The sequence below is a fragment of the Elaeis guineensis genome, chromosome 3 (genome assembly GCF_000442705.2).
Source record: "Elaeis guineensis isolate ETL-2024a chromosome 3, EG11, whole genome shotgun sequence".
Classification (NCBI taxonomy): domain Eukaryota; kingdom Viridiplantae; phylum Streptophyta; class Magnoliopsida; order Arecales; family Arecaceae; genus Elaeis; species Elaeis guineensis.
In genome coordinates this window covers 125909951-125932112 of record NC_025995.2, presented here as the reverse complement: position 1 = coordinate 125932112, position 22162 = coordinate 125909951, and the positions used below count along the sequence as shown (strand labels likewise).

Genomic DNA, 22162 nt, shown 5'->3' with positions numbered 1-22162 from the left:
GGTGCAATAAGAATTTCGCTTGTATTATTGTAGAAACAGATAAAATATTTACAAAGAAAACAACAATAAATTAAAGATCAACTCGACAACTCACACAGATACTTATTTTCTCCTCATCCGTGAAAGAGTGGAACGCGGAGATTTTGCTATGTCAAGCACTGAGCCTGCACCAAAAATGCGAAGACTTTAAGAATCCAGTTGGAGTACATATTTTGACCATCAAACCCCAATGATGGTACCACGATACCAAGGATCATCAAGCAAGTGCAGTTTCACCAGAAAGGAAGATGGCAACTACAAATACCACAAGCAAACATGATACCTTGCCCATGCATTCCACTTGAATCCAATCTTTATTAACTCCAATTTAGCTTGAATACACTAAACCAAGGAGTCCTAAAAAGGCTACAATAGTTCTTGTCATCAGTGTCAACTGTCATTCTTATCCTATATGCAAACTTTTCAACGAACTTGTAAACACTAAACTCGCAAGCCCCTCTAGATGGATGGCTTCAACTTCGATTCAAGTATCAATAAACTCAGGCCCATTACCAGTACAATATCTGAGGTTGCACAATCCTGCAGTTACAGCATGGGATGCTGCCACAAGTTACAGAACGCAATCTCCAACCATTTGAAGTACCATTTGAAGTATATCCTAGCATGGACCAAGGTCTTATAAATGAAACCATATCTTTTAAATCCTGTCCATCTATTCATTCCACGAATGCCCACAGACACAGTTCATAAAAACAAAGCTTTCCTTCCATTCTATGCGGCTTCAAAGCTTCTAACTGATCACACATTCAGTTCATGTTCAGGAGGTAAAGGCTCAAACAATGATTCCACTTCAGTCATATCAACATCCTCCAACCTTGAGGGGCTCCAAGTTGGTTTCTGCAAAAACACATAGCATGAGAATACCTTTTCCCTTTTCCCTAGATATAAAACCCAAACAACAACTAAGGGAAAAGAAATACTGTACGCTAATTAAGAGCACAAACATGAATATGAAACTACACACACAGAAAATAATCGTTCATATCAATGAACATGTGTGGCATCTAGAGCATTTCATATATTGACAAACAATTTGCTTCTTAGCTGCTTGAGCGAACAAGTAGCTGGTCCAGTTTTCATAGATATGCAAAACACTGACTATATTGTTAAAAGGATACTAAGCTGTATTTCTATTTGAAATCTTTCCTTTGGCACAATAATCTAGTAAATATCATCAAGTGCTATATAGCTAAGTAACAACTCTATTTTTGTCCCACACTTAAACACATCTTCAGATATCTAGCAGTGCGACCGGTTGGCAAATTAAATACCTCCAAACGGCAAACTGCCAACCCTGCTGTGCATGGGTGCCACAAACTTGTTACCGAACTGAAAACCAGCACCCAATTATTTGCTTCCATCAAAAAGAATTTTTTTTTTTTTTAGAAAGACATATAGCAGATACAGATCCAAATTCAAACACAACCAGGCCTAGTGGAGCACCAGACAAAACTTAACTAGCCACTCCAGAAAGGAGCCTCTGAAGCACCAGAGAGTTGTTGACAACCCAGAAGAAACATTGACAAACCCAGACTTCTCAATCCTTGCAGTGGCAATTCGGTAAGTTACCTGTAAAGGGAATAGGGAATGAATGGATCACCTAAGAACCTGTTTGGATGATTGTCAATTTACATATCCAATGCATTCCCATGCTTTTGAACTTATAAAGTGCTGCATGCAATAGAAATTGTATGGATCATGAGAAGAAGAAGATAATCATCAAATAATGGATTCAAATAATAAACACGGAACCATCCTACCCTCTCTCTGGTCCTTTTTTCTCCCATCTGAAGATAGGTGGTGGAGAAGTATATTGTTTTTGATCAATTAAAAATTGGCTATTTTTATTCCTAAAATTTAGGAATAACGGAATCCATGACCTCTTTCAATTCTCAAAATTTCTGGATTTGCTTCCTTCCTTCTCAAGACTTCCCACTCCCAGATGAATAGATCATGCCACCAGATAACATGATCCTATGTCCAAAAAGGCCCTAAAGGGCCAGGAGATTCAGCAGATTATTCTGATGACTCCCTGAGGAGCAAAAGCCCCATCCAATCTACATGTAGAGAACAAGAGAGATTATGATCTCCCATCTGGAATCTTTGTTTCCATGATTGCTCCTCCATGATACAGAATTTGGAGGGTAGCTCAGTGCACCCATGACCCTTATGCAGCATAGAAGCAGGCTCACAGAGAATGTGTTTATTCTCTGTACTCTGTATTCATTGATCATGCTCAAACCTACATTAAGATTGTGGGACATCCTAGCACACAACTTTGAGATCCTCCATTGGAATCAAATATGTCAACAACTCTCAGTTCGACTGCAATTCTAAATATCAAGATGGAACTCCAAGACTAACAAGTACTAGGGATGCTGAGATTGGTGCATTGACAATGCGAATATATGGCATGGAGAAAATACTTGTATTTGAAAGATCAGTGCACAAGTCTCACATCATTGTTGGTATTAGTTTATTCTTGTCAATGGACATGAATCAGACGATGCAGATGGAAGAAGTTGATCTTGCTTGTTATGGAAGTAAGAATCCATATGAATGTGTTCTACAAACAAGTGACACGGCGCTAGAAATTGCCCTTAGTCCTTTAGTTGACGAATGGAAATCCAAGTGTGGGAAAACTACCAAAACAACAACGCAGCTTGTTATTTTACTCCCTACAGGATTCCATTATGCATCACTCTTACACTGTTTGGTAATCAACAACTAGATTGCAAGTTGCCAGCTATCATTTTTTTGGTACTTGCTTTATTTAGTAGGTTCTAAAACATGAAGAAAGGACAACCGACATTATCACATTATCACATGCATCCTTCTTCAAACTAGATGAACATGCTCTTTACTGCTCCATGAATGTCAAGGATAGTATGAAAAAAAAATCTTGTAAACGTGAATTACCTGGTCCTTGTCCACCAAGACTGCTCGAACACCTTCAGCAAAATCATTTCGAACTGAGGACCTCAAGGCAATGCGATGTTCAGTCTTCATAACACCACCTAGCTGGATTTGCAATGTAGCATCATAAATAGAGGTGACATCTTAAATATGCATAAACAGCTTCAAACTAGAAGAAAACAACATTGCAATCAGCAGATGTACTTTTGACAAATGGTGTTCATCATTTCGATGTGCAGATGCAACTTGGGAGAAATGCTTCTGGGTCACACAAAGCGAAAAGGGAGCACCTTTACCAAGTCCTAGAAGAGAATCAGCCGCCCATTCCGCCACTGCAGAAATGAACATTCATGACAAGGTATGCACTGAAGATGACACCAAGTGCTACTTGCCTACTTGTTTTTCATCCAAAAAACTGAAGAAAAATCTAAAACAATATAAGAATGCAATATCATACCAAACCATCTCGTTCGGTATTGTACCATACCGACCATGAACCAGGATGGTTCATGATCTCGGTACAAGATTTTGGTCAAACCGGCCAAATCAGTCCCTAACGGATTGAACCCCTCAGTTTCCAGCAGCAAGGCCCCGTAAGAGCCCTATATTGGTGCAAGGCCTTAATAATTGGGGGAGAAAGGGATTCAACACCCTTTTCTCCTATTACAAGGTAAGAGAGAGAAAGAGGGAGAGGGTGGAAGGGTGAGCCGTTCCTCTGATCTGGGTATTTTTCTCTATCATTTTCTTTTTATTACATCCCATAAACGGACCAAAATTGAAAATATTAAAAAAAAGCTAAAATTTTGTCTTTTAGCATGCAGTGATATGTCATTGATCTTGTCAGATCTACACAATGGTATAATTGCAGTATTATTTTTATTAAAATATATTTTTTCATGAAACTAAGAGAAAAGTAAAGGAGATGTTAGATTCCGAAAATTAGTATCATGTTAGCATGCTATCAACTGCCTTTTTTTGATAGCAGTTTGATTAAATTTCAGCATATTAATTGCTACTTGAACAAAAATCCAACTTTAAAGTAATTCCAGGATTAATTAGGCTATCATCACTTGATTTGAGATGAAAAATGTGGTGCCTCATATCAAAGACCACATTAGACATGGAACATAAAAAATTATGACTCCATGAAAATGTGATACATCCTATTATCACTCAATGTGCCCATATTATTGTGCTACTTTCATGTTAGTAGACGTCTAAGCATTATGATTTCATGAAAAAGTGATAAATTACATATCTCAATATCTATCATACTTGCAAAATGAAGAAAGAGAAAGAAATGTGACCTTAAGGATTTCCGCAGCAGAATAATATAAAAAATAAATGTGGTATTAAAACACAATTTATATTTAATTCTTGGTATCATCTCCATCAATCCTTACACTAATAAATATTTTCGCATGGTGAGAAGATGAAACATCTAACTGATATGTAAATTATGCAACAGCAGTCGGTGACTCAGCATTGTTTGCAGAAATCAAGGACTGCTTCACTTGGTAACCTTTTTTTAGCAACCTGAGTGAAAACCTACCTACAGCATCAGTGCTGAATTGATGCTTTTTCAACTCTTCTATTGTCTCAGAGACTGACCTATGGGAACCAAAAGATGAAACGATATGAGGCAAAAGCATTTTCAGCTCAGCCTCTGACTCAGGCTCCTTCTCATATCCTGATAGTAGTGCCTGGACATCTTTGTGCGGATCATCGGAGCTGCAAGCACAAAATACATGATGTCAAGACAATCTAAATGTGCTTACCAGAAAACAATGCCCTCGGTTCCGTTAGCATATGAATGGGTCCAAATGCATCCATCTTTCTCAATTAATTTAAACAAAAAGATAAGTACAGTAAATATGAAATGTGTTTCTATCTCACAACTTCAATTGCTATAGACCCACTGAGCAATAAATTTACCCCAAAAAAAATAATCAAGTGTCAATATTTGTTTCAAATCTTAAAAGTCTATTGCAGATATAAGCAAGATCCTGATCTGGTGGACTCTGCTCTTTCATACATGTTACCTAATTTGGTAGTTGGCGTCCACACTATTCTCAGTGCATGGTATAGCACAATACAGTCATGTGTTTGATCTAAATTCTACAGTTCGGAAATCAGATCCTAGAACATCACAAGCATAAGAGGAGGAAGATAAGTCCACAAAATGCCCACCTTTTGGAGACATTTTTCCAGATTTAAATCAGGTAAACATTTAACCACACATTAATAAACTAAATAAAATCGTAATAGGATACTCAAAGAATCAAATAGTACTGATCACCAGACCAGCTAATAGACTCATTATAAAAACAAACACCAAGACCATAACCAGATCAATGATAAGGAAGCAGTAAACGATGCCTTCTATACTGCCTCTACATCTGAAAATTTTATGTTGGAAGGCTTACCCATATGGTCTTTTAGTTAAAGTTACCAAGATATCCCCATAAAGCACATAGCATTGATTCAAAATATGACTTGTAATAACCAAGAATCTTCTTTCTCAAAATATACCAAAATCTTGCACGGCAGACTCATAAATCCCCCCATGCCGCCTCTCCTCAGCTAAATTAACAACTGCAGGATTTATTTCCGACCCATGTTCGGCATATCAAACAGGTAGCGAATAGTGAGGCACACACCGGTCAAATTTCCAAAAGAATACCAAAATTAGTAATAGATCACCGGGATAGACATACTAGAACAAGATGATTTGCTTGTGTCATATACCAATATCTAACAAAATGTGTGGAATATAAATTTTTCTACAAAAAATCCATAAAAACCAAAATGAGGCATCCTTGAATGAACTAAATTACACATTCTCTTTGCAGTAAGCAATCAGCACATGCACTTTTGCTAAAGCTGTCAAAATGGGCCGGCCCTGCCCACGGGGCTGTGATTATGTGGGTCCAGCCGGGCTCGACCCACTTGTTAAAATGGACCGTAAAAACCCAGCCCGACCCTAGCCCACGTGGGCTGTGGGTTAGGACAGGACCGCCCACTTCTTTTTTTTTTCTTTTCTAAGGCCGGGCCAACCCATTCTAGAGTCACTTTCATAGTTTTCTCCCCTTATTCTGAAGTTACCATGAAAAAAATTAAAACTCAACGTTCAACGAGTAATAAGAAGTCAAATAGCAACAAAATTTTCAAACCAAAAACTAAACTTACAACCAAGGGATCGCATGTTTGCCCGATCGGGTATAAGCCAGCCCACAGACTGACCCGGCCCTAACCCGGTTCAGCCCATGGGCTACAAGGACTAGGCCAAAAAGCCCACTTTCATAAATAGACCAAAATTTCTTAGCCTGACCCAGCCCATTTTAAGGGCCAAATGGGCTGCCCATGGGCTCTGGCCCATTTTAACAACTCTAACTTTTACACGATATATAAATAAAAATGCTCTCAAATAATAAAAAGTGCGACAGTGGATACTAGTGTTAATTCCCTTTTCCCCCAAAATTTGATGGTTGAACAAAGAATCAATTCTTTCTGGCACATAAATAGTCTAACATATCTAATATCTAGGCAATTATGTGGATTTGGAGTTTACCAAATATGGATTTAAAGACATAATTTGCCAGCACGGCAGTTGCTTCACACTTTGCACCAGCACCCCTAACATAAACTCCGAAAGTTGCTTGCTTACAAATTTCTATGGAAACAGTTCATTCAAAAATAAAAAAAGAAGTTTTACAAAAACAAAGTTCTTTTTTTCTTTTTTTTTTCTTTTGTGAGAACCCTATTGGAAAAAAGGATAGTTCAGGAAAAAATTAAACATGAGTTCCATGAAAAATAGGAGGCCTCACCTTTACATAAAGTTAACCGACAACAAAACAACCATTTGAAGTCTGTCTCAGCATCAAACAACATCTATATTTTCTTTCTTTCTTTCTTTTTTTGATAAACCGGATGGCTGGTACTCGTCTTGTATGAATACATCCAACAAAATCAGAAAATAAAATACCTCTAAACTGTACAGGAATACTAGACTGTGATGTCCATGAGACAAATAGCATTTATATTCTGTACACCATGCCTTCTTTTAGTGAACTCAAATTAATACAATGATCGAGTAACTTTCTCCAAGCAGAAGACAAGTGAAAGCAACCATGCTAAATATTGACAAAACTGATTGCACTAGTTACATTTCCAAAAAGCTAGCTTAAATGCAATCACTATGAAAAAGCTAAGACAAAGGATTACACTCTTTTCAAGATATTCAATAGTTATGTAAATTAGTTACTTATTCCTAAGCAAATACAAGTTACATATTAAACAATGACAAGAGACATACTAGTCAAAACTTAAAAGAGCTTCCTTGAGCGCAACCAAGCTTTCAGAAGGGACGTAATGAGTTCCAAGACCCATATATAGTGCATCAGCAGGAGATGAAATTCTTTTTCCAGTCATTCCAAGGTAAGCACCTGCAACAAAATTACAGTTAATGAAGGAAAAGAAAATTGTATAAAGAAACATCCATAACAAATTAAAATTTGATCAGGAATAATCCTTAATCCTTCAAGTCAGTTTCTATGTTTAAAATGAATTAGTTGGCTACTTATTCATTGAATACATAGTAGAATATATGAGGCTAGACTACATAATTAAAAACAAATGATAATACATAGGTGCCAGGGCTAATTGCATGATCAAATTTGAATAACAAATGGAAAGAAAGTCAAAAAAAAAAAAAGAAAAATCAAGCACTTATTCAGCATTTTATAAGCACTGGATATACACCAAGGAGAACATTTCTGCCAAGCTCAAAAACATAAAAGAATTGGTATTTACAGAAAGCTAGTGATCAGCAGTAATATATGTTTACTTGACAGTTCCTGAGACAGATAAATCATCATTTATATTTGCTAAAGTTCTGTAACATTGAACCCTAACATTAGTGTATGCAGAGAAACTTTTTTAACAGATAAATTTGGTCCAGAAGAATGAAAGCATACAAAAGTAGAGATGCTAACAACCCAAAATCCAAACAGGATAATAAAGCGATGTTTCCAAAATAAGAAAATGACACTTTTAATCATGTTGTACAAACTGAATGGGAAGTCATTTGCAACATCTACTTAGTCTAATAAAAATATAGTGCAACATGTTGGAGCCCATGTACTAAAAAAATGGTGCAGGAACTAGCAAGGTCCATATAAAAAGGGGCAGTAGACTTTGCATGCCTTTAATTCCTAACAGGTTGTAACACCATCCACCCTTCAAGAGGAATGACATACAACACCTTCCCTCATGAACAGCAAACTTCTAATCAGGTTGTACAAACTAATTGGGAAGTCATCTGCAACATCTACTCAGTCTAATAAAAATATAGTGCACCATGTTGGAGCCCATGTACTAAAAAAAAAGGCATAGGAACTAGCAAGGTCCATATAAAAAGGGGCAGTAGACTTTGAATGCCTTTAATTCCTAATGTGTTGTAACACCACCCAGCCTTCAAGAGGAACGAAATACTACACCATCCCTCATGAACAGCAGTTTGCCTATCAGTAATGCATGTGATATAAATCAGGCTGATGCTACAGATTGAAATCAAATGGGCCATACTTCCTTCACAAATTTCAGATGGGTCCACACTGATGACTCAGACAGGTCATAACCTACTTCATCCTCTTTTTTTTTGGTAAAACAGAGTGTTCATACAACTCTATTATGAATACATCCAAAAAGATTAGAAAAAAAGAGCATCTCTGAAGGCCAAAGGAAGGTCCCCCAAATCAGTCTACACAACCCCCCAATATACTCTGCCACATAAGAGGCCATCCAGTCAGTAGCTCTGTTGGCTTCACGGTAGGTGTGACAAATATCGATGGAAGAGCAGTTCCCTGCCATGCACCATATATTATGAATAAGAGGGTATAATACCACCACTGATGGTTGCCCTTGCAACCAAGCCACCACAATGGCTGAGTCCCCCTCAATCACCAATCTCTCCACTCCTAGCCTCAACCTGACGAAGCTGATGCCTGCCCAAGCCACCTGCAACTCTACTGTCAGAACAGTGCTACCCATAACCTACTTCATCCTTTCGCAAATGAAATCAATAATCAAAGACTGAGTTTCCCCATCAACCATGACATATACAAAAAAATGAAGCAAATTAAAAATACTAGAATGACAGTTTGGTGCATAAAGTGAAGATATCCTTGCTTAGCTATTCAAAGTAGTGGTTTTTGCTAAAGTACAACACCACAAGATATGCAGACTTTTGTTGATCTACTGTATTCTTTATCCTTTCTTTAAATGGTCTCCTAGTGCAAAATATATTCTTGATAAATTGATCGATGTCGTAGGCGATCAAAAATAAACCTAATTCACTATTATGTAGTTAGGGTGAATCAGAATCGTATCCACGGGGATAGTGTTAATTGCGTTTGAGTGATTTGGATTTAAGTTGAAGAAGAGTAAAAGTTGATTAATTAGAAGACTACTAAATAAGCAAACAAGAAAATAAACAACTTAATTAAAGATTAACTTCAAGTATAAGAGAGATTTCTCAGGATCTCAACTATTTTTTTGTTAGACAATTGATACCCTTCTTAATATGCCCATGGATTGGTATCTAATCAATAAAGATATAACCTATCTTAGAGAGCACGATCTGTATCTTTAGATCACGGCCCATCCCTTAAAGTTATAGGCTAGTCAAAATTATTTAGATACATAAGCCAATAAATCTATGATCGATTCCCGAGCATAGTCTATTTTGTTGAGCACGGATCGTATCCTTAGATCACGATCCATCTCTACATAGTCATAGGCTATTCAAAAACTCATATCATATGTAAAATAAATAAAAAACATAAATAAGATGAAAAAATAATCAAATCTTTTATCGCATATCAAAAAAATAATATAAAAAAATGAAAAAGGAAGAATACTATCTAGACAAGTTACAGCGATTTCTTGAGAACGTGGAGAACTAGCCACGCATAGAGGAGATGTTGAAGGCTGAAATCTACTGCATCTTTGGACTCTTGAAGATGCTCTTCTCGCCTGCAGATCTTCTAGACTTCAGATCTGAACCTCTCTCTGATGTTTGGATGGGTGAAGAGAGAAGGAAAGAAGGTGGAGATGTTTTAATGGAGGACAGAAAGAGGGAGAGAGAGAGGGATGGAAGGGAGAGATGATCCCACAAGAGGACTGATGTTCCCTTGGAAGAGAAGGGAGGCGTGTATTTATAGAGAGGAGAGGGTGAGATGAGACGTGATGAAGAAAGAGAGGATGGCTAGGGTTTTTTTTAAAACAATTCCAAAATTATTTCTCCATGCGGCCGTTCGCTGCTTCGCATCCAAAGGCATCCGCATTCATTCCATTTCTTTGCCCATGCCACGTACCCACTTCAGGCCCCACGCTCCCTTACGTTCTTTGATCCGGCGCATAAAAGCCAAAGTACAAAGCCGCATGCCCGCACCCACGTTACGCCCATCAGCCACGCACTTGATCCCACGTACAGCCAAAAAGCCACGTGGATTCTCCGTGTGGGTCCACGTCCTTGTGCACTTCGCCAAGCCCCAGCATGAGAAAGGCTTGTGGAAAAACCAAAAGAAGTGGGGGCCCCATGAAGTTATGAAGAGAAAAGGCTTTTGGGGAGTTGGGTGCTGTGAAGACTTGATGATGTGAGAATTTGGGAAAAAGTGCTTTCAGGCGGGAGGAAAGTTAAGGGAGAATAAGAGTGGGGGCCGCGTGAAGTATGGGAGCTTAGGATCGCGTGGGAAATTAAAGGAAGTGGGGCCCGATTTGTTGAGAGAATAAGAGGGAACTTGAGTTGGGGAGTTGAGGCCTCTTTCTTCACATGAATAAAAAAAATCCCACGCTATAAATTGGTTGGGGCGGTACTTTAGGGCTTCTTTTGGTTGTAGCTCTTTGAATATTGGCCCTTAGATCAAGAGGATTTGCTTCCTAGCCATTGATCATGACTAATCCTTTGAGTTGGTTGCACTTGGCCCATTAATTCTTGAATATTTCTTTGGGTTTGAACCAATTTAAATCTTAATCAGCCCAATCCTCCAAGTATCTGCAAAATAGACTAGAGAGCATCAAATTCTTAATAAATAAGGAACAATTAAATAGAATTAAGTGCCTCTAGTGACTTAATTCAAGTGTTTATCATAAATCAACTTGGATCCCTCATTTATGTAAGCTCCTACTTGCCTTTATATTTCATTCCCTCCTACTTGCCTTTATATTTCATTCCCTCGCAATTGTTTATCTATTACAATATGATAACTCCCACCACAACCAAGATCCGTGACAAAATACTTAGGAGTCAACAAGAACACAATCATAGGCATGTCGGAATTCTTGTCACAAGTTAATGGCATGCCACAATTAGTGCCCTTGAAAAAGAATTTGGGTAACTAAACATTAAAGGATGATATGAAGGGAATGATATGAAGTTCCCTTTGACTTGCCTTGAGCATAAGGACAATCACTAGGAACTAGACACAAGCCCAGTACTCCCAGTAGTTCCAAAGCCTCCATGCTATGAACAATCGGATCACAAATGCCTCCAACATCGCAACTACTTTTCTCTATCTAAACAAATTATCATGATAACAATGTAAGACCTCTCCCAAAAGGCTAGCCAAAAGTGTTATTTGGGATCCTTGGCCCTATATAAGTACCAAAATCTCCCCGATGCACAACTAATATAGGCTTACATACACGCTAGCACAGGACCTCGCACACTCCCCTCATTTAAGATCTGGACCTCACACACTCCCCTCGTTTAAGATTTGGAGCCTTGCTAGGCTAAGGGTCCCATCACAAAGATCCAATCGAATCCAATCACAAACACCATGATTGGCTTATGGTCAGGCTCAAAAGAGCTGTGTTGCAGCATCCCCTAGTCCACATAGACTATAGGCTAGGTACACTATGATACCATTTGCAACAACGTGGAATCTCATCTAAAAAAGCTACCCAAAGGTGTTATTTTGGATCTTCAGCCCTACATAAGCACCCAAGATCTCCCCAGTGCATAACAAATATAGGACTAAACACACACCTACACAAGTCCTCAATCCTCACTATCATGCAACCTAAATTCTCAAAGTGGTCTAGGTAATCCACTTAGGATAAAACAAAATATGATTGGTATTGGGACAAACCAAATCAACAAGACAAGCTCCATCCAGCATAGAGTGTTATATTGCATCACTTCAAAAAGTGAAGTTTGGCGAAACTAGATCAAAAGGAAAAAAAATAATAAATCAAAAATAAAAAGGAGAACATTTTCCATTTGTAAAAGAAGGTCAAGTCATTCAATACTGATTTTCAGAGAAAAAGGAATAAAAAAGACCTCCCAAAATGATACAGCAAGAACATCTAAATTACAACTCTTGTACCACCCATATAAGCTAATGACTGATGTAACAAAATTGTGCAAATCATACAATGAAAATTGAAGTTAAATAGGGGAACCCGTTGGTTATAGTTGTGCTTTTGGTTATGGTTACACACAAATGATATAGCAGGAAACCATTGTAAACATTGAGTATTCCAATAAGTGAACAAAAGATACTCAAAAGAACTAAACATCAAATATAATATATTGCACAAGATCAAACATTATAACATTCTAACAAAAATAATTATCCAAATCTTGAATGTGCTCAAAAGATAAGAACATCGGCAGAAAAGGAAGGAAACTCTAATCAACATAGAGCTAATGAAGGTAGAGAAAAAGAGAGGTATGCTTGCAAAATTACAGAATTTAGGAGTTTCCATGTTCACATAATGGAGATACCTATTTTACCCGGCCCTTTATACAGAAGTATGCATGCCCGACATGTGCGTGACCACATATACCTATGAGGACTGAGGACTTGGCCTCAAAGCCATGTCCAACACTATACCCACGTTCATGTAACATAGACATTAAAAAAAAAAGTCCGAAGATTTTCAGAAAGATATTAGCTACATGTGATGTGACAAATGCTTGAGAATATGGACATACCAACTGCCCCTTCTCCTGGACCTTGTGCAGCAATATAAGCAAAGCCAGCATCTGGGAACAAACCAATTCCATTTTCTGGCATGGCTAGAAGAGTCCTCTGGCATGGACAAAATCAGATGAAATACCAGAATAGTACAAACATTGCCAAAAATGCTATCAGATATAATAAAATTCATTGATGTCAATCAACAACATCAGAACACTGGGAAAACTTATACCTCAGTGATAACCCGGTAGCGACCATGGCCAGACAAACCAATTCCAAAGCCCATAGTCACACCATCCATGAAGCATATGTAAGGCTTTTTGTACGCAAAAATCTTACATATCAGAGAATATTCTGCAGTAAAGACCTGAAAAGGAATAATATTTTCTATCACTAGAAATCAGCAAAATAAGAAACTAACATCAAAATTTATATGGAACAGAATAGCCCAAATGATTGGCCACATACGTAGCAACCCAATCAGCAGCAGCATTGGATTCTCGATAGATATGGGTGGCCTCAAAAGAACCAAATATGGCAGAGATCGGCCAAACATCAGACAACAATTAATGAGTATTGATAGCCTGAGCCTCCAGATTGGACATCCACCTGACCACTGTTTTCTCCATGAATGCAGATAAGAGTCTAATTACCCAAGCGTGCTTCCACCTAAAAATGGAACTGGGAATCTCTCTTTCAATGTCCACAATGCATCCATTGATTTAAAGTAACAATTTGTTACCGAACGATTCAAATGGCATACTCAATTTCATAGAAAAGAACCATCTTTTCAAACTTCTTCAAACCTAAGGCTACTAATCATCTCGACTTACATGCCAAAGATCCTACTTTGGTCCTCATTATACATTTGAATAAATGTTGAAAGAACAAAATATAAATCCTTATGTTCCCTATGCTTCTCACCTTCCAAATTATGACTAAACTTTCTCAGTTCATCTTAATAAAATTTATTTCCAGTTCATTGGCCTTCCCCTGTTTAGCTTGCCAGATTATATAATAGTTAGGCAAAGATCATACAATTTCACTTCAGCATTGCCAATCTTCATTCCTCGATCACAGAGAATATTCTTTAAAAAATTTAGCTCATGCACCAGATTCTTTCCTTTAAAACATAAATCATTTTTTTAGTTCCTTACTGTGACTCCATGAATCAAGCATAAGAGATTAGATCGGAAATAGTTTTGTGCAAGCTTCAACGTTTCACAACAACAACAACAACCACGCCAGCTCTTAGATCAAAAGCATGTGAATCAATCATAGCAAGATCACAACATGTAGACTAAGAAGTTATAAATAGAAATCAACTCAAATGTCCTGTAGAAATTAATGCTTTTGCAGCTCAGATTTCACTTTATGCAAGCTTAGAACACCTATAAGGCATAACCCAACAACATGCCATTAAGTTTGATCCATAATCTCTCTGCTGGTGAATTCATTTGCTGACTACTCCACGGGGATGCTCACAAACTCATAATCTTTCTCCTTGAAAACAGGCGAATGGAAAGTTCTATCTTAAAAAATGTCAACTATATCATATCCTCAGCATTAGACATGGTAGTAATTCCTGTAAAACTCAACATGTTTTAATGACCTAGCCTTGGAAAATTAACTGCATTGTGATGCCACAGGCTTTGGTCACAATCACCTATCTGGCTCTTGTGAATGAAGCATAACAAGCATAAAAGATGTCGTGGGGATTCTCTCCCTTGGAGCATCCCTTGTACCCCCTTCTCTCATCCTCTCGGATCTCCAAAAATAATTCTCAACCACTACCATACTGCCCCATCCTTGTCCTCTATTCCCCTATGGAGCATCTCAGTCCTATCACATCTGGTAGCAGTAATACATTGATGTGAAAGTTGGAAAACATGTTTATGTTTCAAAATTTGCAGGACAGGACATGAACCAAGAGTTTGTTCTCTAAAAGCTGAGTAGATAGACAGGCTGAAATACAAGCCTTCTTTTTTGAGAAAATCATGTTTAATGAATCAACTTCTCATGATATATATTAATTTTTCAATCGTAGCAGCAGCTGTAATGAACATTTTATACATTTTATTCCAGTGCTGCCTGCAATTCAAGGCAAAACAAAATTTATGAATAAGTTAAGTTACAATATGAGCATAAGTAGCTAGTGGCAAGAGGCATGTGAGGATTAAATAAGAAGGTGATCAAAACATTTATAATAATAGAAAACATTACAGAAATATCAGCAATACTACAACTCATTAAAAGGTCATTGATATATTGGTGTTGAATTTGAACGTCACTAGCTAGAGATTGTAATTCATTAGCATTCAGGTAAGAATTTTTTTTGCTACAGGCAATAAATTGTTATGATGACATAGATGTTAGGCGTATGCCCTAAAAGCCAATCTAGCTGATATATTTATTCTTTCTAGGACATAGTTTTGTATTTGATCTAATTATTAATTAATAATAAGGGCAGTTTATTTTCATTCATGTTGTGTATGTGTCCATGAATTGTCCAGAAAATTAATAAGATGATGACATATATTCTCAAGAGTTGAAAATTTGAGTTATACGTCATTAGTGATTAATTTCTAAATTGCTCCTGACGATGGATAATCATAGGGACGATGATTGATCCGATAAGGTTAATGTACGGATCGCTTTCTTTAGATAGACGAGTATCAAGTCTACAATATGGAGACACTAGAGTGAGTGCAGATAATTATTAGAGAACAAGGGTACCGAGCATAACCAACACAAGAAGTCACTTGAATGTCTACTCACTTGTCAGTGACTTTCTCAATGCTGTAGTGGTGTGACTGATTCTTGGACCTACGGTGTCTCGACTATTCACAATGAGATTGCTGTAGTTTGACTGTACATACACTTGGTCCCTAGCTATTTAGGCGTTGGCGGTACAGATTAATTATACTAGGTTCGTTGTAGGACTAGGATGTGCATCTAGATGGGATCTATCGATCATGGTAGATAAGGAGTTGTCCTATGTGATTTATAAGACTGAATTCTGAAGATCATGACTATGGCAGTGTGAATAATGAAAAAAAAATTTCATAAGATTTTACAGTATCAACTCAATTGAATAAATCTTACATATGACAGATGATGGGATTTGACGAGTTTTCCATAACCTTCATCTTATCGAGACTCACAATGGAAGAACTGCACATACGATAACTACACCTAAGAGGTTCATTCCTTTCATTTTGTTAGGTTGCCACTACATGCTGCTAGATGTCATTGATGGATTATGAGAACAACGAGAATTATTTTGATGGTCAATAATCCTCATTTGATGAGTTAGAATCATTCTAATCCATTAAAAGAAGTTTCAGTGATATTAATGATGGAAATCACAATATATCTCACTACTAGACATAATAGAACCTATGAGATCACACACATAAGAGATCCTGACTGATCGAATAGTTGAATTGCGATTTTGAATCACAGTAGGATTCGATTATCAATATAATTGATGATTGGACTGATTTGCAAAAATTACAAGAGAGGACTTACTGACAGTTAGTGAGTTAAAGGATTTATTTACAATTATTACTATATTATTTGATTTGATCAAATAATAGAAGTTAAGTCCTAGTCAAATTAAATGAGAATTTAATTTGATTGGACTTGATCTGATTTTAAGTCATATTGGATTTCATAAGTCTAAAAGATTTAAACTCAATAAGTAGTTGACTTATTAAGAATCCAAACCACATTGGTCTCTATCTGTAAAAGATGTTTAACTTGCAGGACTCTTTCCATTAGATGGCCTGCCCCACTCTCCCTCACGCCAATCTATTTTTCCGTGGCTTCTTTGTTTTCGCGTGGAGACAAGGCCGCACAAGGATGAGACGCAACTTCATCCAAAAGAGTCCTAATGCCTCAAGACTCTATCCCTAACCCTAATAAGATTAGGTTTAAACTTGAAATTTAAATGTGGGCATCTCCTCTTATGAGATAAGAGGGTGGGACGCAGCATACGGGGTTGTTGGCGTGAAAGAAAGGTGAGGCACAACGTCAGGAGTTGGTTGGCGCAAAAAACAAAAAGAAAGGATCAAGGGGCGCTACTTGGTCTTGAAGCCTCTCTTCTTTCTTACATGAGATATCCAAGAGTTGGACATTCTCAAGCATCTCTTCCTTCTTCCATGCTATATCCAAGAGCTGGACATTCCCTAGCCTTCATCCTTCTACGATCCCATGTCCAATAGTTGGATGCCCATCTCCTCTCTCAACTTCCTCCTCTTGATTTCTGATGTTTTCTTAAGAAGAGAAAAGGATCCAAAAAATATTCAACATCCAAGGAGCGATCTCTACAAGGAAGCTAGCATCCCGATGACATTAAGATCTTCTGATCAGATCAGCCTCGCATAGATATCTGTAGAAACCGAACACATGTGCGGCTTCAGAGGAACCTTGAAGACATCCACGAATCATCGAATCGTGGTGAACATCTACCCACGCAAGATGAAGATCAGATCTTCCTCTCTTTTATTTTAATCTTAATCTTAAGTTCATGAAGGATCTTGGTGTTTTGAGATGCGATCTCATGTATGCCTGCATGTTTGATTAAAATAGTTTTAATTTATTTATTTTCCGCTGCGTTTACGTTTTAAAATTTTAATGATGCATACAACCGGACTTCCTTCAATAGATACCAATGAACTCAAGAAACATTACATATTTATTTGCAGAAACATGAAGAGATACTTAAATCTGCTAACAGATAACACAGAGGCAGCAACAAACCTCAATAACATCGGACATTTCACATCTGACTGCAATCCGCTTCACATCACCACCTGCATTTTATGCTACTTATCTTGTTATCAAACATACAAGCAATAAGCATGGCTTCTAAGAAAAACCATATTTAACTAGACAACCATGCACCAGAGCCTAAAACAAACTACATAATCAATGCCCACTGAAAGACCTTTCGCACACATAGTGTGGTTTTGTCCTTTTGAATTTCTTCCGCAACATGTTTAATATCCATTCCTGCATTGGTCATGAAGAACATCCCCAAATCATACCCAATGCTCCGGAATACAGCAAGACAAAAGAAAACACATAACAAAATCAAGGTTTGCAATCTTGGTATCGGACTATGTATTAGGAGACAGGTATAATACCAATACCATACCAACATGTACTGTAAACAAATATATATATATTTGAAGTTTTTAAGCTCCCTTTATTTAGTTTTAAGTGCAAAAAATAGGATTTTCTGAGTTTTTTTTCTAATGTCTTAATCTAATAAACTTTAATTTCATATGTTACATGCCCAAAGAATAGTGAGATTATATAATACACGTTAACTATGTATAATATTATAAGTATAAAATACTTATATTAAATTGGAAATGTAACATACATGCATAAGCTCAATTCCAAGTTAACCATCAATGTCCTTCATACATGTCTGGGTCATGTTCGTGGTCAAGGTCTGAGACTTGATTCCAATCTTGTATTCTGCCCACCCAGGATCTTGGTAGGCCATCGGTACTAAATAGCCATGATAATGTTGATGCTCCATCAGGTACAGTGGTGGAAATCCAAAAAAAGGGACCAAGCAACGTCTAATCCATAGTCTAACAGATACTGGAAAGGATGATTCCTACTCGAACATGTAGACTCAGTGAGTGAATATCCATATGGGTCACAACCACCTTGGGAGGATATTGGTATAGGGTGATGATGTTGAGTTCAGGGGTCTTGATATGTCCAAGATTTCTAAAGATTGTTGGTTGCCTACAAACTGCTTCTAAACTATATTATATAATTCTAAATTTTCACAAATTTTCACTGCATTATTATTTTTATATCAAATTTACAAAACGATATATAAATTGCATAACTATCAGAAAATTATGATACATGCTTCAAAAAATATGACTAAAATATCTTTACATGCTTCTCAAATTCACAAATTTTTGAAAAATAAATTATTATTAGAAACAATATTAATTCAAAATAAAAAAAATCTCAAAATTAAATTTTAAGCATGATTGTAATAGTCTCTCATTGGAGATCACATATATATTTTTCACCTCAAAGCCTAGTTAATTTAGGATTTACTTCGAAGTTAGGCTTTTATTTGAGAAGTAATTACTATACAGAAAATTAATCAAATTGCTGTCAAAAAAATATATAACAGATAGCATGCTAGACTCCAATCATGATACTAATTTTCAAATCTAACATCTTCATGTTTTATTAATTTTTTATCCAAAAATATATTTTTAAAAATAAAATAAATATCAAATAATAAAAAAGTTACAACATTATGTAGATTTGACTAAGATCTAGATCATATTACAAAACGATGCAAAAATACAAAATTTTCGTACAATTTTCCCATTTTTTTAATTTTTGTCCATTTATGGGATTAAAAAAGAAAATGGAGAGAATCTAGGAAAATGCTTTAGCGAGCTAAGGATCTGACCTCCTTGCTCACCCTACCATTTTCTCCATCTCTTTCTCCTCTTCTCCTCTCTTACATAGCTTACGGGTGAAATAGAGGGAGGACAGGATGTGGTGACCTCTTCTCCTTCAATTAGTGAGGAGGTGCTACTTAGGCCTGAACCAAGCTCTTAGCATGTTGAACCACCTGGAACTGTTCGACTCCAGGGTATTTGGCATGATAAGGACCAGTCCATACCAGTTTGGATCCCATTCCGTACCAAGACCATGAACCATCTCAATTCATGGTTGCTGCAGTTGGACACCAACAGAACTGGGCAGTTCAGTGTGGTATCATATACCATGAACAAAATCCTGAAATACCAATAAATTTAAGCTGTGATGACAGGCAAGTGATCAAAAAGAAAAGCTACCTGCTGAAAAGGCACGAGGAGAGCTGCTTTCTACCAGAACACATTTAACACTCGGATTAGTTTCCCATTGATCAAGAAAACTCCTATACTTTATGTCCATCTCTGCATAATTGTATTATTTTTAGTCAACAGCATTAGTGAAAATATAATAGGATTACGTAAGTACACACGAGAGAAAATCATGCAAATATATGAATAATGACGCATCCATCCATCACCACCAAAATGCAGCAAATTTGATCTCAACAATTGATATAAGATGACATCCTCTAGGAGGAATACCAGCTACCCACCATGTGAATGTCTAAACCAGCATAATCTCCAATATTCAGGTATTAATGACCAAACTCGTAATGTAATAAACAAGCCTCCAATTTTCCTTGAAATATAATTTAAACAGACAGACGGGAAATGAAAAATAACTGGTTATTCATTTAATCACTCATGGTGTCTCCCCTTCCATACAAGCCAGATCAAAAACTGATACTGGACAACAACTAAATTTTGTTACTTGAATTTATGGATCCAGAGTGTTACTGCTGATTTGATCTTTTGGCCTTTAAACTGGAAAGGTGAGCCAAATCTAATCAGTCCTGACTTGCTTTATAGAAAAAGATAAGATAAAGAAGAATCGCAAGAGTGATTGGGACGTGACTGCAATTTCAACAGCTGCAAATATGAGGTGTAGAACTTCTATCAGTTCAGCTAACATCGTGTCACATAACTGCCTTGGCTCCAAACGATGCCTCTTTTTACAAAAAACATGGGAAGCCAAAAGCCTAGCCTAGTTCAAATCCCGGATTTTCCAACTTTCTTGCTTGACCTAGCTTTTCATAATTGCTATCAAGTCTAGAACTAGTACAAGAGGAGATCATAAACCCTTGATTCAAAGAGGACCTTTACATATGGGATTCTTCCATGTATTCAAGAATTCGCAAGACAACAAATAAATCAAGAAGAACTTGGAAAGAAATAAATTAGAAAAAGAAAGGTATAAGTACTTTTAGGTCCACTGTATCAAGGGTTTTTGTGATTGAATTATTTTTCTAAAGTAGTAATAATAATACTTTTTACTAAAAAAAAGAAAGAAAAGTAAACAAGAAATGCAAGAGTAATTGAGACATAACTTGGGACCTGTCCCTGATCACTTCCAATAGTTCATCCCGTGCTGTTTCGTTATGGAACTCCAAGAGCTCCAAAACGATACCTCATTTCACTGAGAACACGACGTTTAAAACATTGGCCAGGGTCTAATTTTGAACCCGATTTCCCACACCTCCTTTTCGTTTCAAGGAAGGCAGCCCAGTTCCTCGTATTTGTCTATAATTCAAGAACTCCTAAAACAGAAGATCTTCAACCCAAATTTCAAACCAAAACTATGCATATAAAATTCTTGGACAATAAAGCAAGTCTAGAGAAAGAAAGGGGTAGAACTGAACCAAGATTCATCGAATTGAGGGCTTTGGGACGATCGAGGGTTATGACGGCAACGCCGTTAGGGAAGACGCGCCCCTTGACGAAATCTTCTGCAGAGCCCGGCATGGCTGCGAAAGCACGAGGATAGCCGAACGTTCTTCCGGTATCAATGGGAACGAAATTAGGGTTCCGTGAGAAGCATTTGGATTTGGAGCGGAGGATCGCAAAGAAAGGAGAATGAAAGGGTTTTGGGATGGCGAAGCGAGAGAAGAAGGCTCGCATGGTGGTGGAGATAGACAATAAGCTACCTACAGAGACTCGGGAACCGACCCTCTCCGGCTTCTTTAAAAAGGAGGCGGAGAAAGGAAGCGAAAAGGTCCGCAATTTGATTAACGACATGCGCTTCTTTCCGCATCTTGCCATTCTGTCACCGAGTGCTTTACCTAATTAATTTATAAAAAAAATTATTTATAAAAATAATTTAATTTTTAACTTATTTATCAGATTAATATAAATAAAATAAAATATTATTTTCAATAATATTTTATCATTATCATATCACCCACTTTTTTTTCCTCTTTTTTACATAGACAACACAAAAAAAAAAAATCGCCAAACCCAATGACATTTTAAAAAACATCATATTACTTTACGATTTTAATTTTTTTCTCAAAAAATAAAATAAAATAAAAATTATAATTTTAAATTTATAAAAAAATAAAAATTATAATTTTGATAAAAATAAAAATTATTATTTTAAATTAGTATCTCCATTTCAAATTATCTTTTTAAAAAAATATCTGAAAAAATTGGTGTAAAAAAAATTAAAAATACCATAAAAAATTTTGAAAAGAAATAGAAATTATAATTTTAAATTTTAAGAAAATAAAAATTTTAATTTTAATTCAAATAAAAATCATCATTTCAAGT

At 36.7% G+C, this 22162-nt stretch overlaps 1 protein-coding gene across 7 annotated transcripts; it reads right to left on the bottom strand.

Annotated features, from left to right (window-relative positions):
* Positions 1-334: 334 nt before the first annotated feature.
* Positions 335-21635, bottom strand: LOC105040272 (3-hydroxyisobutyryl-CoA hydrolase-like protein 3, mitochondrial). 7 transcript variants are annotated; one of them, XM_019849498.3, is made up of 11 exons: positions 21256-21635; positions 19817-19918; positions 17925-17978; positions 17727-17779; positions 13195-13329; positions 12977-13073; positions 7292-7421; positions 4529-4707; positions 3181-3308; positions 2980-3081; positions 335-897 (listed from the first exon to the last, which is right to left on the bottom strand). In XM_019849498.3, exons 1-11 carry the CDS (start codon positions 21629-21631, stop codon positions 799-801), a joined length of 1455 nt encoding a protein of 484 aa, XP_019705057.2. In that variant the 5' UTR covers positions 21632-21635; the 3' UTR covers positions 335-798. The 7 variants fall into 7 exon arrangements, 5 of the variants coding, with proteins under 5 accessions (XP_019705057.2, XP_073110998.1, XP_010915030.2 ...); XR_012140266.1 differs by lacking the exon at positions 17925-17978 and having other exon boundaries at positions 2980-3077; XM_073254897.1 differs by lacking the exon at positions 17727-17779 and having other exon boundaries at positions 17914-17978.
* Positions 21636-22162: the final 527 nt, after the last annotated feature.

Excerpts from the sequence above, each read along its gene's own strand:
- LOC105040272 (XM_019849498.3), bottom strand. The coding sequence starts at position 21,631 with ATGTCGTTAATCAAATTGCGGACCTTTTCGCTTCCTTTCTCCGCCTCC. Across the intron at positions 13,074-13,194 it reads GCTACCGGGTTATCACTGAG|AGGACTCTTCTAGCCATGCC; the intron begins GTATAAGTTTTC and ends TGTCCATGCCAG. Across the intron at positions 7,422-12,976 it reads TCCAGGAGAAGGGGCAGTTG|GTGCTTACCTTGGAATGACT; the intron begins GTATGTCCATAT and ends ATTTTGTTGCAG.